We start from the raw sequence: 16,602 nt of genomic DNA, 5'->3' as shown, positions 1-16,602 counted from the left end.
ATCTACAGCATATGGTAGTAATATTTACTATCCACTATATAAATTTGGAATTTGGAATAAGTGACATACGCGATGGAGCTACCATAGATGTCACGGAGATCAAGATCCAAGTAATCCTTTATGAAAAACTGTTTCCTTCAGCTGTTATCTGAAGGAAACAGAAGTGGAAGTTGAAAAAATTTCACCGTCAGATCAGAATAAACCAGAAAACTTCTCTCTTTTCCATCGAAAATTAACATTATAGTAGTAGAGGGATGTCAAGATCTGAATAGTAATAGATTGTTTTATGTATTTGAAGATATTCATCAATCCAATAAAAATTCACCAATATACCTGCTAGACCTGAATATAATGATAAAAACTAAACCCAACGTAGAAAACAGCAGGAAAAAACTTGAGATGCATATTGACAACCTGCAAAACTACCTGGAACAAGTGCTGTCTCTTCCAGTTTTAACATATTAGCACATGTTTTATCTTCGACGACTTTCATAACTTTAATCATGAACAAACAAATACTAGACGTATTAAACGACAATTCCATCAGTCATAATACCAATAGCTTTTCAAAATTTAAGACTGTGAGGTGCCATTTAATTTAATTAATATTGATAAATAGTCAATAAAGATTATGATTATATAGCAGCTTAATTGCTGAACTAAGAATGCTGGTTTATGAACCACCTCACCAATTTGGAAGCCAGAAAATAGGAATTTTTATGAGAATATATTAATTTAAATGTTGTTATTTTTGCTATGCAGGATTTTTAAATAAATAGAATTCCCAATATTTGAAAACAAAGGTGATTTTTGCCAACGGTACATCAAAGTTTTTGCTATTTTGTACAATTTTCAGATTTTAAAGTCCGTACATATCATTTCTTGCAGAATTCTACCTATAGAGAATCCCAAGAATAATTGCATGAAAATTTAAATAAATTCTTTAAAATATTAATAAACTGTAAAACCAAAACAATTTTCACAAAATAATAATTTTTGGCCCGATTATCATTTGAAGTATTTGTTAGTTGGTGGATTTTGTTTTGAACTAATATATTTAATATATATTATTCATTATAACCACTTTTCTAGAACCTTTTGGATAAAATTTTATGAAGTGTAATGTCGCTCACCAAACCGAATTGTATTTAAAAATACTAGTGACTATGGCCTTTGTAAACTTCTTCCAGACAAAATTTTTTCTACAGGAAATCATCGTCAAACTATGGATGAAAGAATAACCCCAAAATGAGTTAAAACAGATTTTTATTGTTTATTAATTATTCTCCTACTTGGGTCCAAATGTAAGTTTCATTGGAATATTGACAATCCGATGATTTAATAGAGAATCGTTGCTAATCCTATCAACCCTCGAAGAAAATTTTTTGCTTTTGTATTGATATTTTGAGAAAAAAACCGTTCCATAATATTTTCTATGGATATTAAGAGGGTACATTGAAATATAACTGAAATAATTATTTTTGTAATTACCTGAATAGACTTCTTGTTCCCTCGAGTCTTCGCCACTGGCCGACACACGCACCCCGGATTTGGCAGAATTGATATTTGGTTGTCAAGCGATTCGCGTTTTATAAATGTAATCAATTTCCGTGAGACGGGAAAGTCGTCTCTTCCCTTTTGTCTTCGAACATAACAAGTCAATTTCGTGGAAAAATTGCAGATTATCTCAGTGAAATATTCCAAAGGCAACAAATTTGAAATCTTCTGTTTGTCTTTTTTATTTACTCAGTTCATTTGCGTAGACGGAGTGCTTCTTGAATATACCACAAAAATCCGTTTATCAAAAATTGTATCGCGAGGCGAGAAGAAAGGAAGAGCAAATATTTGAATATATCCCGTCAAAGAGATGAGATTCAATAAACGGAATAAAAGCAGATTGGATATAGTAGTATTTCAGAGAATGTATCGATAGTTTCTATATACATAGTACAATAGGTATACTTTTCTATAAAGCTATTTGAAATTCAATTCAGTATTCTAATGAAATGTATGCGTCTCTTACATTAATGAATGAATTTCACAGATTCAACCTCTCCAATAATTTATTCTGATCTTGAATTCATAATATACAGGGTGTTTCTAAATTCAAGCTGTAAAATTCAGGAGGTAATTACTCGTATGACATTAAGATGGGTCTTTCCTATAACAAAATTTCCTTAGCCCGCCCCTTTCCGAAATATCACCCTTAAAAGTAGGTGACTAAAACTGAGATTTTTTTTCTGCTTGATAGAAACTCCTAATTCTGTAATTTACGAAGGGCTGGTGACTAAAATTGCGATTTTATTCTAGAAACTTGAAATTTTATCATTTTCGAGCAATTGCAACCACTGATATTTTTTCAATGGTCCTTTTACATTATACAGGGGTGCAGCAGTCCTCACGTTTCATAAAACTACTTTTTTGAGATGAAGTTTTATGAAATAAAATTATAACTCAAAATCCTTGTTCTAATGAAAAATATTTTTTATTCTGAATTTTTTTCCCAATACCGATAACTACAAATAAAAAAACATAAATATTATAATTTATAATGGAAACTAGTAAGGACGTGGAATGTAAGACATTCACACAAAAAGTTTGTGACACCACTGAAATCTTGGACAATAAATAAAAACTCAATTTTAGTCACTACTTTTTAAGGGAAAATGATGGGCTGAGAAATTTTGTTGTGAAGACCCGTCTCAGTTTCATACGAGCAATTTTGTCACAAGGACTTAGAAGCACCCTGTATAATGATAATAACATTGGTCTGCTTGAAAATCGACCCGGACACTATTATTGACGATTCCTACGTAAAGTGTGTGAATTCGAAAGCAGGTAATAAAATTTATCAATACCTCATGCGTACAGGTTCTCGGAGGAATTTACGACAAATCTAATCTTGCATTGCTTTTCTCGTTATAGTACTACGTTGTTTCGTTCGAAACAAACATTACACCGTACGTAATTGGCCTCTGAGAGAAAATTTCACCATTGGTCAAAAAAAGGTCGTCCACAATCCTTTCGTCCTGAAGAAAAATGATTTACTTGTCACCTTTGCACATAATTTGATGTATCAAGTAATTTGGGAAAGCAATGGACAAGATAGGTGACGCGTTTCAGTTTTGAAAACTGAATTTCCTTGTTTTAGTGAAGCTGAAATCAAGGTAGGAGTTTTTTTGAATCCCCAAATTACATGACTTCTCCAAGATTCGACGTTTATTGGACACCTTAATCAAAGAGAAAATCGTGCCGCTTGGCTTGCATTCCAAAATGTGAGAACTTTTTTGGTAACCACAAAAGTGATTATTATGTGGCTCACGTCGAGGAATTACTGTTAGCGTACTTTACTTGTTCTTTGAAAATTTAGGAGCAGTCTCCTATGACCTCGAGGAACGGTTCCATCAAGGCATCGCTAATATAGAGGAAATATTTTCGGGGAAGTGGAATGCAAGCATGTTACCGGAGTACTGGTGGTTTTTCGGACGAGACAGCAGTACCTCAGAGTATAAAAAGAAAGCAAGCAACCAATAATGTTATCAATTCTAATTATAATAAAACGGCAGTTTTATTTGGATTCAAGACGTTATTTTACACAAGAGTCACTAAGAATAGTGTCTTGGCTTGATTAATTTTTTTGCCAGTGAATTATTTGAGCAAGTGAAATAAAGATTTATTTGATCGCTTGGATTTTTACGATTTGAAAAATCACAGTTCTTAATCGTCACTAAACAGGAACTAACAGGATATGTGAACAAAATCATCTTCATCATATTGTAAAATAATGTGGAAAAAAAAATTCTCACACTGTAAAAGTCCAAACTTAATTGGAAATACCGAAGGTGATATTAATTTAAAACGATGCTGTTTGGTATATGATTACAGACTTTAAGTTATTCAGAACAACAAACAATTCTTCCTATTTCCAAAAATTCTTAACTGTCCATCAACTTGATTCCAAGTTTGCGAATTATTCTTCTCAGTTACTCACCATTTTGTCTATATACTGATTCAATTATCTATCTGTTTATTAATCTCCTCGTTTCAGTGTTTTCTAAATATTTATTGTCATTGATAGATGATCGAGAACGCCGAGTGAGGAATTGATGCGTGCAAATGGTAACAAGTTATCGTGCAACAGAGCTCACTACCCAGATGTGCCATTACAACCGTTTCAAAACTTCTTCGTAGAATGGGGTAATCACGTTTTGACCCAGAGGAACGAATTTCTGATGTATGATCCCATCATGGTGCAAAAATTTAGCAACGTTTTATCGATCCAAAACTTCTGAGTTTTTAGTAACAACAGGTTTTATCCCGTGACGATAGCTTACAGATAGGATGGATTTCAATCACTTGATAATAAAATTAATAATTTTACTTTATGAGCGTCAGACGGCAGGTGCCGTACAAGTGTGGAACGGATTATTCTCTTACCAAAATCTTCCCGGAGAATTGCGCAAACAATTTACTTGCTAATGATCAATTGTGTGTTATATTTGTCCACGACTGATTCGACCGTGGCTTATTCTCAGTTGTTTCATTGTCGTCGATAAAACGTTTTGAACTAGTCGTAGACACATTTTCTACTAATATTTTTTGTCTCGTACTGCCTCATCCTTCTCGTAGCGTCTTCCTGGTAGCTGGAGCTCCTTGTTTTATCTATATAAAGTCCCTGTATTGGAAAGTCTGGACACGAACTATAACGCTTATTTGTAAGATAAATAATTCTGTGTCCTGACCATTTACCAAAGTTTTCAGACACACCCAGTATATCGTATTTTCCGCTCAAATCATTCAGCATAAATTTCACGTACGTAGTAACAAATTCAGTTTATTATTAATTTATAATCATATTGATAGTGATATCAAGTGAATCGAGAATAAAAATAAACATATACCAACTGACATATTGTGCAATGAGATTAATATTATTATAAACTAATTAAGCTGGCCTAATCGATGTAGTCTAAACGAATCAACACCATAAGTGAGGCATACATGTGATTATGGTGATTTTAATTTTTATATTTCCTATACAGAGCGTGTTGTTAATATCGGGAGTGTTGAGTGAATATGAAGTACCTAAAGCACATCTAAGGATACTGAAACCTAAAGGATTTACAGTCAGCATACCTCATGAAGATGGTGTAGAGCTGTTCGCGTTTCATGGAAATTTGAATAAGCCTCTAGACAATTTGGAAGCCGGAAGATATTCAAAGGATATTTTGAAACATAGTGGTGGAAAATGGGTTTTTGAAGATCGGCAAACTGAATTGAAGAAGGGCGATGTGATTTATTATTGGTTGTTTGTGATTAGAAATCATTTAGGTTATCGGAGTGATTTGCAAGAATTTCATATCAATGATGATGAGGGTATGTATTAATTTGACTTTTTTGTCTTCAATAACTATTAATCATTACAAATTTTGTGAGTACTTGAGTTTTTTGTGTGGTTGTCCGATTTCTATCTCTTATCAGTTAAATATTTTTTGGCATTTTATTAATAAAACTATCGAAGTATTGTCAAATTCTCATGTTAGATGAATCGCCCAATCTACCAACAAACAATATTGCTTACAGTTGCCGCTTTTCATCTTCTTTTTGCTGGTACTTAATATTCATTTAACGGGTTTTCCTGTCAAAATTGGAGAGTCTACAAAAAGAGTTTTATTAGATATAGCAGCTCGGTAGTATGATGTGACGTAATAATATAACGTTCCACGTGAAATTAATTCTCTAGTGAGGCGAACGGCGCTGATGACGTAGCTTAACGGTCGAGCCGCTATAAGAAATTATAATTAATGGCTCTGAGAACTATTTCGGGTTTAAATTTTCAAATGATCGGGCACTTATAATAGCGCTGATGTGAATTTTTAAAAGTGTTATCTTTTCACTCCATTCTCATTTTTTCTTGCAATGCACCAATAGCTTGCTTACGTCACCAGCGCCGATCGAGTTTCGCCCGACAAGCTACTACTGCAACAAAGTATTTTTAAGTAGGAAAAAAGGTGTGTTGCAATGAAAAAGTACAGTAAAATAAATACTGTTTTATCGAGTACAAGTAATCAAATTTATTGACAGATTATTTCAATGTATATAGATACAGGGTAGCTAGATGTATTTTTTGTTTCGTTTTCATTGGCTTGGCGTCCGGATGTTTTCTAATCTGAATATTGTTAAAGGTTAAATAATTTTCATGTCGAAATTGTCAAAATGTTGTAAGGACATATTCTATTTTCATAAAAACTTTCATAATACTACTTTTTTCATATAAGTTGATTGACCCTTTTTGCCAATTATCAGTCATTATATTTAAAAAAAAAACATATTTCCCCATCGCATTTTACTCATTTTGTGATGAAAATCAAACACCATAGTCCAACAAAATCGAAGTTGAATTTGGTCCAAATCAAATATACTATATTTGTTCAAAATAAAGGACATGTGCGATATTCAGGATGTAATAAGATGGGCAAGGAGCCGCAGAAGAGAATGGAGAGACCATGTTGACAGAATTCCAAATGAACGGTTAGCAAAAATTGCAAAGGAAAAGAAACCAGACACAACTTGACCTCCTGGACGACTACCTATAAGGTGGTATGAAAGCTGGTCCTCAGCATCCCAACTACTCCTGGCAAACCTTTGATGAAAATACAGGACCTAGTCATAACTAAAGAGAAGAAGAAGAAGAAGTAGAAGAAGAAGATATTTGTTCAAACTTTAGCACTTGGCACCTCAAAATTAAGAGGATCCGAAGATATTATCTTCTTGTTCTTGCTGAATATGTCTTTCTATCGATTTGTCTGTTCACCTGGTTCATCCCGCGGATTTCGACATTCGTAAAATCGTTGGTTGTGGCAAAATAACCAGCCATTCCGGAGGAACCTATTTGTAGTAAGTTTTATGAAGAACTACGCGAAAATCCCTGCTTCATTTTTATCAACAAATCAACTCTTTGCCTCTAAACAATCGGCGCTGATGACGTAGTACATATTTGGAGCGGATGTCAGAAGTATAAAATATATCCAGACTTCTAACCTTTTTAAGTTTGTTGATACTAATCTTATCGACTTAAATTAAACACCAATATTCTTGTAAAATCAAGTATTTATTCTTGTTAAAGAAGAATGAATTTTTCCATCCCACTGTAAAGTGACTATAAATGATAGAGAAACCAGATAAATTGATAAATTTAAGTGCCTCTTTCTGTGAAATAATAATACGAATGTCCTTTCCAAGCTCAAGTAATATTGGTTTATATGACTGTAGGTGTGTTGATTGTCCAATCAGAATTTTTTTGAACATTTCCATTTTCCTAAAAGCTTTTAGAATATTTTCCGTCAGTGAGCATATTACTTGTTGTCATCACTGTATTCGACATTCAATAAACAAACTTACCCTCTTCTTATGTGTATGTGAAAATAGTTTTCACGTATTCAAAATTTATATTGTGCTGTCACCTTCGAATGACAAATTTGTGTACGCTTATGATGACACTTCCACAAGTTATTTCTATATAAAATTCAGTTAAGGTTTCTTCATCATTTTTCTATTTCAGAATTCATACCAACGCTTCTATTTTCATCTTTCAATACCTATCAATGTAATAATTAATCTTTATGAATAAAACATTAAATATTATCACATTATCGATTTCAGGTTTCATGAGACCTGTCGTGTCATATTTCTGAAAACATGAAAGCGTGTCCGACCGTTTAAAATGGAATCCCTCAACGTGGCAAAGTTTTTTACGGATATTAATAAACATTAATGCATAGCAGTACTTCTAAAAATCCACGTATAGTATGATTATTAGATATAGGCACATAATATGAGAATTTTTAGGAGGACGACAATATACATTGAATAATAAATACTATTATATCTGTTGTAAAGTTTTTCATTTCAAATCGTTTTTGAGAAAAAATCTGGTTAACGTTTTCTCCATATTGTTCTTGATATCATCTGTTGAAAGTTAAGAAAAATCTGTGCAAAATGTGTTATAAAGATACCGCATTATTTTTTACAACGCAAGTCATTGAAACGTTTAATCTTGCTTGATGCAACAACTCACTTTACTTCAATTTATCTACAATTCCTACATAATTTTTTCTGAATAGAGAGAAATGCGTACCACCAACCCCTCCTCTACAAGCAACATCTTTGATGCTCCCATCCTAAACCTGCGTTGCATGGCTGTTCTTCGCTTGAATTGCGTTTGGTTTGTTCATTTGTTGTTTTGAGGATCATCGACCAAACTGTCCCGTTTCTTTGCCCGTAAAATTGTTTATGCATACACAGTCTCAATTCTATTTTCTGCAGTATTTCGCATTGTAAGCTCCAAAGACTGCATATGAAGAATGCCCCGCATGTCGGTGGGTTATTCACAAGCGATACTAAATACTTTTCGTTGCTTGAACAGATAGGATCAAAAGTAACCGTATCCAGACAATATTTGGGTGATGTAATAATTCACGTCATTTCTCTTTATCCCGCCTTTGATATATGCTAAGAAACGCGCAGTTTATTTACCTCGTTGATCCGTATCATACTGCTATTATTGGTTCATGGTCACGATTTATGTCATCCGCTATTCTGGATTTGTCAATAATCCCATTAGCCTTATCCTCGTTGCGTATTCTTTTTGTATATTCTCCTGTATTGGCGTGCTATCAGATCTACTGGGATGGTTCTTTCAACGGCTAATACTGCTGCTTCTGATACTGACTGGTCTACACCAGCGCCATTCTGAAAGGTTTGGAACTGTTTCTTATCGTATACACCTGAACAATTTAGAGATAATCTCCTTATATCTACTTTCCATAACTTATATGAAGAAAGTGATATTGTTCAAATCTCGACATTAATTTTCAAACCAATTGAAAGAACCGGGGGAAAATGACTTGAATATTATCTTGAGATTATTTATTGTTTCATACCTTCCAAACGTGGTCATACAAACAATGATGATAATTCAATGTAACTACTCCAGAAATGTTTGGTAAAATTTACGCTTTTGTACCGTTTTTAATGAAGACTTGGACATCAAACATCAAGCGTTCGAGATGTGGATGCTGAAGCATCACCAAGATATGGAGGGAAAAACTCGAGGTGATTTGGTTTTTGGAGGCAGTTGTAGGGGAACTTTAATGTCATATATGGTTTGTTTTAGGAATAGCACTGGTATAAGAATTTTTTCTCTGAAGGACGGGGACTGGGATGATTTCTTTCAGCATCCGAGTGTATGTTATGTTGACGAACTAAGAAGCTTTTGGGGTCTACCAACCAAATGGTGTGGGTAAGAGCTGGTACAACTACGAGTGTATCAGTTCCTGTCTTCGGCCATTTGGCTAGTTCACCAAGTTACATAAATGCCGCAGAAAAACAATCATAGTATTTTCCTAAACCTAATGGCGATTGGGAAATTGTCGAGGAAGATTAGGACACAAGTATCAAGTCAGATCTCCGTTATCAAAATAGCTTCTTTGTGGTTTCTAAGACTATCAAGCGGAAATTACTTGGTAGACGTCTTTCGCTCAGGGTGTTGAGGTGGTCAAAGAGACGTTTGGAGTTTTTGAGTAAATGAAATATAGAAATGAAGCTCATATATAGGATATAACAAAGCAATACTCAGAACCTTTCTAACAGGTCTAACGTACCAGACATGATCAAAAACTTTCTTGATATTCCTAAAACTGGTAGCTACGGTATATCTTTATACAAAGGCTTGAAACCAGTATGCCAAAATTGTCCTGATAATTTAGTGAATACAAAGTATTTCACGATAAAAAAGAATATTCAAAAACATATCGGTACACCCTTGTGTTTATCAAAACAATTTGCATTGCAAGATACAGTTAAGTTTATCCGTGAAAATTGAACATAATTCATGTTGTATGGCTTACGAATATTGTAAAATCATTATGATGTTTTTCGCATGCGATGTATACATTAAACGTAAATCAGCATTAGTTCTAGATAGGGTAAATCTTATATGAATAATAACTTCGTTAAAATATCATAGTTTCAAGAAGCAACCGTATTATTAAAAACTTCATTGGACTAACAATCAATTTGTATTTCGATGTAGATTGTTTTTTGTTCCCTCCGCATACTTTATTTGTTATTCTAAATATTTTTAACTTCTTCAGACATCTAATGTATATGCAAACCAATGTTTACTTTTCTAATGTTATCTCGAAAAAGATTGAGGTATTTATCGTATCTATTGATAACTTTTTCAATGTCCGCCAATTAATTCTTATGGGCATTGACATTATTTATTCCTTGGTTTAGTAGCTCTGTCAGCCTCCAGTCACAACAAGTCACGTTTCTGGAACAAGGCTTAAGTCTACAGGTCAGATAAATCTCATATTCCTCTTCTTCTGTTTTATAAGACTCTCCGTCCCCCTCGCAGAGTTTCTTCTGCAATTTATACTTAGAAATAATATCGAAACCCATATTCACGTGGTGGTAGTAAAACGTAAACTAACGCCTTCATATCAACAATGGCAAAGTGGTAACTGAGCTGGAATTTCTGGAACCGTTGGTGATATTCGTACTGAGCACACTGTTTACACCACCACTACGCCAACACACACAATTACATTGCCTGACGCGCGTTTCGATAACCAAGTTATCGTCTTCAGAGACGGTGGTGGTGTAAACAGTGTTTTCCGTATGGCAAAGTGTGCAATGTGAGAGCTGCGCAGTCGCATTGCATTGCAGTTCCACTTCCTATTGATTGCGAAGGATACTTAAATGATATTTCTGCGCAAATTCCGGCTATGCACGGCTATGTCTATAAGACCGTCGCGGAAACGGTTGACTAACGAACCCTATGTCGTTTGGCATACAAAACAGAATCCTTCGTATAATGGTAACTATCCTGTTCATAATTGTATTGCGCAGAATCGTCATTGTACCAAGAACTGTTCTTTGAGTTGAAAGAGGCTGAAACAAAAGCTGCACGTAATTGGAACACTTCTTACCATTATTTCCTTCTCAGTAGCGGAAAACAAAAATTTCAAGAGTTGTGTGCGTTTCAAGTGGTATTATACCAGCTTAGAATTGAAAGTTATATGCACAAAATGAGGGGGTAATGATATGTGCATACACTTCTTTCTTTGGGAACTGTTAGTTGAGCTCATCCTCGGATGAATCATCGCGGGACATAGACGAGTCCAGTGCTGCGTGTCCTTACAAAGTTTCTCAGGCTTCAATGCCGCTAGATTCTTGTGTTCATTTGCGCATTATGGTTGTAGCTCCAGCACATTCGTTTCTGGGATTTCTTTTCTCGTGACATCACACCTTATATATATTAAATCAGGTGTATGAAGCATATTTAGCCAAGACAGCTCTACAAAAACATGAAGCACTGTTGAAGAACAAAAAGCTATATAACACGCAGAAGCTTCTAATTCTCTACAAACCCCAGGTTCGTCCATCTTCAGACTATTGCTGGCACATTTGGAACTTGCCAAGATGATGAAGATGCTTGACTGAATATAGAATTGAGCAGTTCAACTTGTAAGTGATCCACAGACCTGGACAGCTTAGAGCATAGAAGAGAGGTCGCCGGCCTGTCTGTTTTATCGATACCACCATAGCAGAAGAGATGCTCTTTTGAGCATAATACCACCTAGAGCAGTATTTGCAAGACCTACTCGAAAGGCAGACGTGGCTCATGATCACCGAGTTCGCTTGCAGACGCCCAGAACTCAGTTGTAGACTATAGATTAAATGGATATTTGTTCTTTGTATGAGTGTTGTAATATTCTACGTCGTTTTATCAATGTTTTGTAAATTGAAAAAGTTATTGGAACATGGGAAGCCGAAGTTGTACACGAAAATTCAATAACCCAATCGAAGAACACAGTTCATGATTATTTATTAATCAATAGTTTGCTAAAGAATCCATATAATTCATGGATTACATTTATTTTCAATTACTTTTAGATTATCATTTCCTGGAATAAATGATAAATATAAAAATGATTTGAATATTTAATATTTGAAATTATTCATTACAACTGACAAATATAATGGTGTGAGAGAATATTATGTGATTTGTAATATTTTTCTCAATGCTGAATAAACTGAAAATAAATTACTGTACTAGAGAACGACATGTCGGACGAAAATTATTTAGATAAAGTTAACCTTCAAAAATGTCGCTTTGCTACACATCAATATCATTCTTGATTAAGCGCACGAAATTTTTTTTTATTCAAATATTGGAACCATTGTTATGGAATGCACTGAAATATGTCAAGGAAAATACATTAGCATTATATTTCCATTAGTTATCGAAGCGTATCCTGTCTTCATGTCATCTTTTTATCTTTTTCTTTTTAATAAATAAAATTTTTTCATTCAAAACTGTCTTTGTATTCCTATCGTTCGGAAACCAAGCTATCTGTTCTTTGTGATCTCATTATGGATATTATAGGGGAATCTGGTACGGTTATCGTGTAGTTAGCTGAGAAAAGTGAAGGAGAAAATGTGGAAAATCCTTTTTTGCCAAGGTACCAAGTCAACCAGTAACATATGCAACGGTGCCGATATGGATTACTAACAAATTATTCAAATTTAAATTTATATTATTTATTATATGAGCTGTTGTTTATTTTTCAACCTCCGATGGGCTGTAGAAAAAAGAAGGGTGAATATACAAGATTCTATTACCAAAAGTGAGATATAATACAGCTTACTTTTCTACAAAGACACCTTAACGATTAAGGTATTTGTCATATCTTTGAACAAGCTTAGCAAAAATTGGAAGTGAGTTGTGACGGTGTCTTTTAGATTCGCGTCAGTTTGGAAACGCAACCCTCCAAGCCACCGCTTTAGTTCAAAGAAAAGATGGAAATTACTCGGTGCTAGGTCGGGATTTGCTGAAGGAGTAGTTGAGTTACACAAGCGCTGTAGGGACGGGAATTTTCGTAGTTCATAACAATTCCAGATGTTAGCATGCCTCTTCCCGTTATGGACCGTTAATTGTTGTTCCAGGAAGCATAAACTCCACAAGCAACAGACCTTTCTGGTTCCAAAATACAGTTAACAAAATTTAGACTAGTGAAGGTTCATCAATTGTCACAATTGGTTTCAAGAAATCTTCTCCATCAGTATTGTAAAGATCAAAAAACTATAAAGCTGCACCCATTCGGCGAGTTTTTTGGTTGTTATAATATTGAAGATAGAGATCAGATATTCGTATACATCCAAGTCTTATTACAGTTCATTCAGCTCAAGATGTACTAGGTGAATAAAGGCGATACAATGTTTTGATATTACTATTCTTAGGCTTCTTATTTCAAATAAAACAAAAATAGATTTTACTACATGCAATTTTAATGACACTTTGCTTAATTGTGAATAATGATTATTTCGATATATAAATTTGTTAATAAAAAGTGAAGAGTTGTTTGGAAAGTTTAGTTATTGTAATGTGATATTTATTAATAGTCCTGGAAATGATGGGGTCTCTTATTAACTCTAATTATTTCGTCCTAGGGCACACGCTAACTCAAAAGTTTTGCAGATCCTAAAATCATTGCACTCAGTCCATTTTAATATTGTTAACACCAATTCAGCATTATCAGTAGCGTAACGAGAAAAGTTTGCTTAAAATTTCAATGGAAAAAGCGGGAGCTTATCAAAGAACAGGTAAGAGAAATTGTCATTTTGAAATTAATTGCGTGAATTAATGTATATGGTTACGAATAAAATCGTAGCAAAACTACCTTCTGAATCCATAATCGCTTGTGACAATGCATCTTACCTTTCAGTGCAGAATTATCCAGCATCTAGTAGCAATTTAATTTGAAGATAAAATGATTATACAAAATTTTGTTAATTGTGACAACTTAAGACCTGAATTTCACGAAGTAAATTCAAAAGAATGGGTACATAAAATGCGTATTTGGTGGACAAAGTATTGGACACTGTATTGATTTTACCCCCATATCATTTGAATTTAAAGTCGATGTAATTTATATGGAATACCGTTGAAAACCACATAAAGCAAACAAATGTAGCTTAAAAATTGGAGAATTTAACAAAAATAGTGTGTTTTATTTAGAGTTTTATTTTATTTCAGAAAGTTGTAGTTGTGAATCGAGTTTATAATACCCGCATACCTAAAGTATTTTAAGTAAATATTATTTCGTACCTTATAGTGGTCAACACATTGTAGAGCATTTGTACAGATTAGAAAACGTGAACGGTAACGAGATGAGAATCTATTCAGTTCAAATTCTGCCCACCTTTTTTTAATCTCTTTCTGGTAACTCTTCGTTTCCAACCATTATTTAATAACTCTTTTACATTGGTTTTTACCAGGTGAAAACATATTTCAGAAGATGGTTATTAGACCTAACTTTCTGTTTTTTCTAAGCACCACCCTACACCCTATCCTTTAAAAAGAAATAATAAAGAAAGAGAATAGCTCCGAGTCAGTCTTCGACCAACAGTCAGTCTTCGTGAACCATTAAAGCTAGTAACCAGGAATAAGATCACATACTGTTCAAATATTCAATACAAGTTAAATTTTTCTAACTATCTTTCTAATTGACATTCTAACTATAAAACTATTAACTGAAAATTAATTCATTTAGTTTATTTTGTCGACTTTACGTCCATTGAAATTTGAAATAAGTTGATGATCAGAAATAGAATAAAATACGATTATTTGCAGCATGAAATCCAAACAAACGTTGATCATCAAGTCATTCAACCAATGTATTATTAATTTAAAAAAACGACTTTGATGACAGTGAATTTGAGTCTTCTAAAGATGAAGATTGATTTAAAAGTTAGAAGTACTAATTCAATATAACAGTCATAAATTCACAGCTTTCTCACATCTTTGTTGGCGTGTGCTATAGTTGTTAAATAAAATATATAATGGGTCGGATGTTTCTACAACAAAATTAGAGACTACTGAATCTCAAAAAAAGTCATGTAACTCAATCCTGTATATCTTTTGATTGCCCCCAGTTTTTTGCCTCGACTCAGTCCCTTCGAAACACCGATGTAGAAAACAACTGCTTATGTAATTTCGTAGACCATTTTAGTAAGAGATTAAATTTGTTTCAGATATAACGAGCAAGTCGCCAGAAAGTTCCCGTGAGAGCAACTTTTACGCATCATTTGGTCAACAATTTCATTTAGATAACGAGAATGAGTCTGGCTACAAAATAGCCCTCAAAGTTTCAAATATCGCTATGGAATTATACGAGGAAGTGAAAAAACTTAGAGAAATAAACGATATATTGAAAACAATTATCGGTAGAGATGAAATTAATTCAAAAACTTTACGTTTCGAAGGTATATTGCCTGGTTTTGACGATGCTGTGTATAATGCTCAAATTATTATGAAAGACAAGTTAGGAATAACAGTTCGTGTACTGAATGCAACTCGAAATACTGATAAGAGTATAACATTCTTAGTACCTAGTTTAAATGAAAAAATTTATGTTATACGAACTGCTAAAACGGCTTTGAATGGGTCCAAAATAAAATTGACTTATTGAAAATTGTATATTCGCTCTATTAATATTTTATTAAATAAAATTTCAAGGTTAACGTAGGACTGTGTTCCTCGTTATGTTCAAATTGTTATATTCAATTAAATTATTCATTGGTTGGTGACCAGACGTAACCTCCAACCTGACATTTTATTCGAAATTGTCTTTTCACGCCTTCTATGGGATATTTTGTTGCAACAATGAATGGAAATACCGTAAAAATACTTTATATTCATTCTCTAAATTGACATACCATATTGTCATATTCCGAAATATCTCTGGTCATTGACAATGTTATCATGAAGTAACGCAATATTGTACTGTTGAAGTTAGACTTGTGACAAAAGATAATTCTAGATATGAATAACCCTTTAGCCATTTTTCGAATTTTTTTAATTTCTTTTTTGTTATTTTCGAAACAGACAAGCAACATCCCATGATTTTGAGTTATTGTTTTGATAATTAACAACTCTTTAGGATGAATTTCAAATTTTGCCTTATCATATTCATTATAATAATACAATACAATAATAATATAATTTCTTTTTCCTACCGATGCCTTTCTTTCCCTCTACTCTGCCCTGTATTATGTTCTGTAACAGTTGGTATTTGTCGTTGCGTAAGATGTAAGATGTTTTTCTTATCTTAATAATTGTCAACATCTTATTTTTTCGACCAATGCGTTTTAGTACTTCGTCGTTGGTGATTGGTGATTCTTTCAGTCCAGGGTATGTTCAGGATGCGTCTATAGAGCCGCATCTCAAATGCCTCAAGTTTTTTGATCATTTGATCTGCCATGGTCCAAGTTTCCACTACGTACAGCAATACTGACCACACATGAATCCTATTCTGACGTGGAGGTTTTGATTTCTGTTTACAAACATTGAAGAGTTCTTGACAAATGCCTTTCGAGCCATTTCAATCTGATCTTGATGAGCTAGTGAACATTTTAGAGGAAAACTACGGAAAACATGATTGAAAATGTGAAAGATAAAAGGGAAGGATGGAGTAAAAGAAAAAGCGAAAGATAGAAATACATGGGGGAAATAGTTATTTTCCTAACAAGTGC

General features: G+C 33.7%; 1 protein-coding gene across 2 annotated transcripts; it reads left to right on the top strand.

The window, feature by feature from the left end:
* Positions 1-4,960: 4,960 nt before the first annotated feature.
* Positions 4,961-15,639, top strand: LOC130897840 (uncharacterized). Of its 2 annotated transcripts, none has more exons than XM_057806764.1 (2): positions 4,961-5,376; positions 15,103-15,639. In XM_057806764.1, exons 1-2 carry the CDS (start codon positions 5,010-5,012, stop codon positions 15,537-15,539), a joined length of 804 nt encoding a protein of 267 aa, XP_057662747.1. In that variant the 5' UTR covers positions 4,961-5,009; the 3' UTR covers positions 15,540-15,639. The 2 variants fall into 2 exon arrangements, with proteins under 2 accessions (XP_057662747.1, XP_057662748.1); XM_057806765.1 differs by lacking the exon at positions 4,961-5,376 and adding an exon at positions 13,493-13,671.
* Positions 15,640-16,602: the final 963 nt, after the last annotated feature.

Source organism: Diorhabda carinulata, chromosome 9 (assembly GCF_026250575.1).
Source record: "Diorhabda carinulata isolate Delta chromosome 9, icDioCari1.1, whole genome shotgun sequence".
Taxonomy (NCBI): domain Eukaryota; kingdom Metazoa; phylum Arthropoda; class Insecta; order Coleoptera; family Chrysomelidae; genus Diorhabda; species Diorhabda carinulata.
The sequence above is the reverse complement of the archived record's forward strand: the minus strand, read 5'-3'. Positions and strand labels throughout refer to the sequence as shown.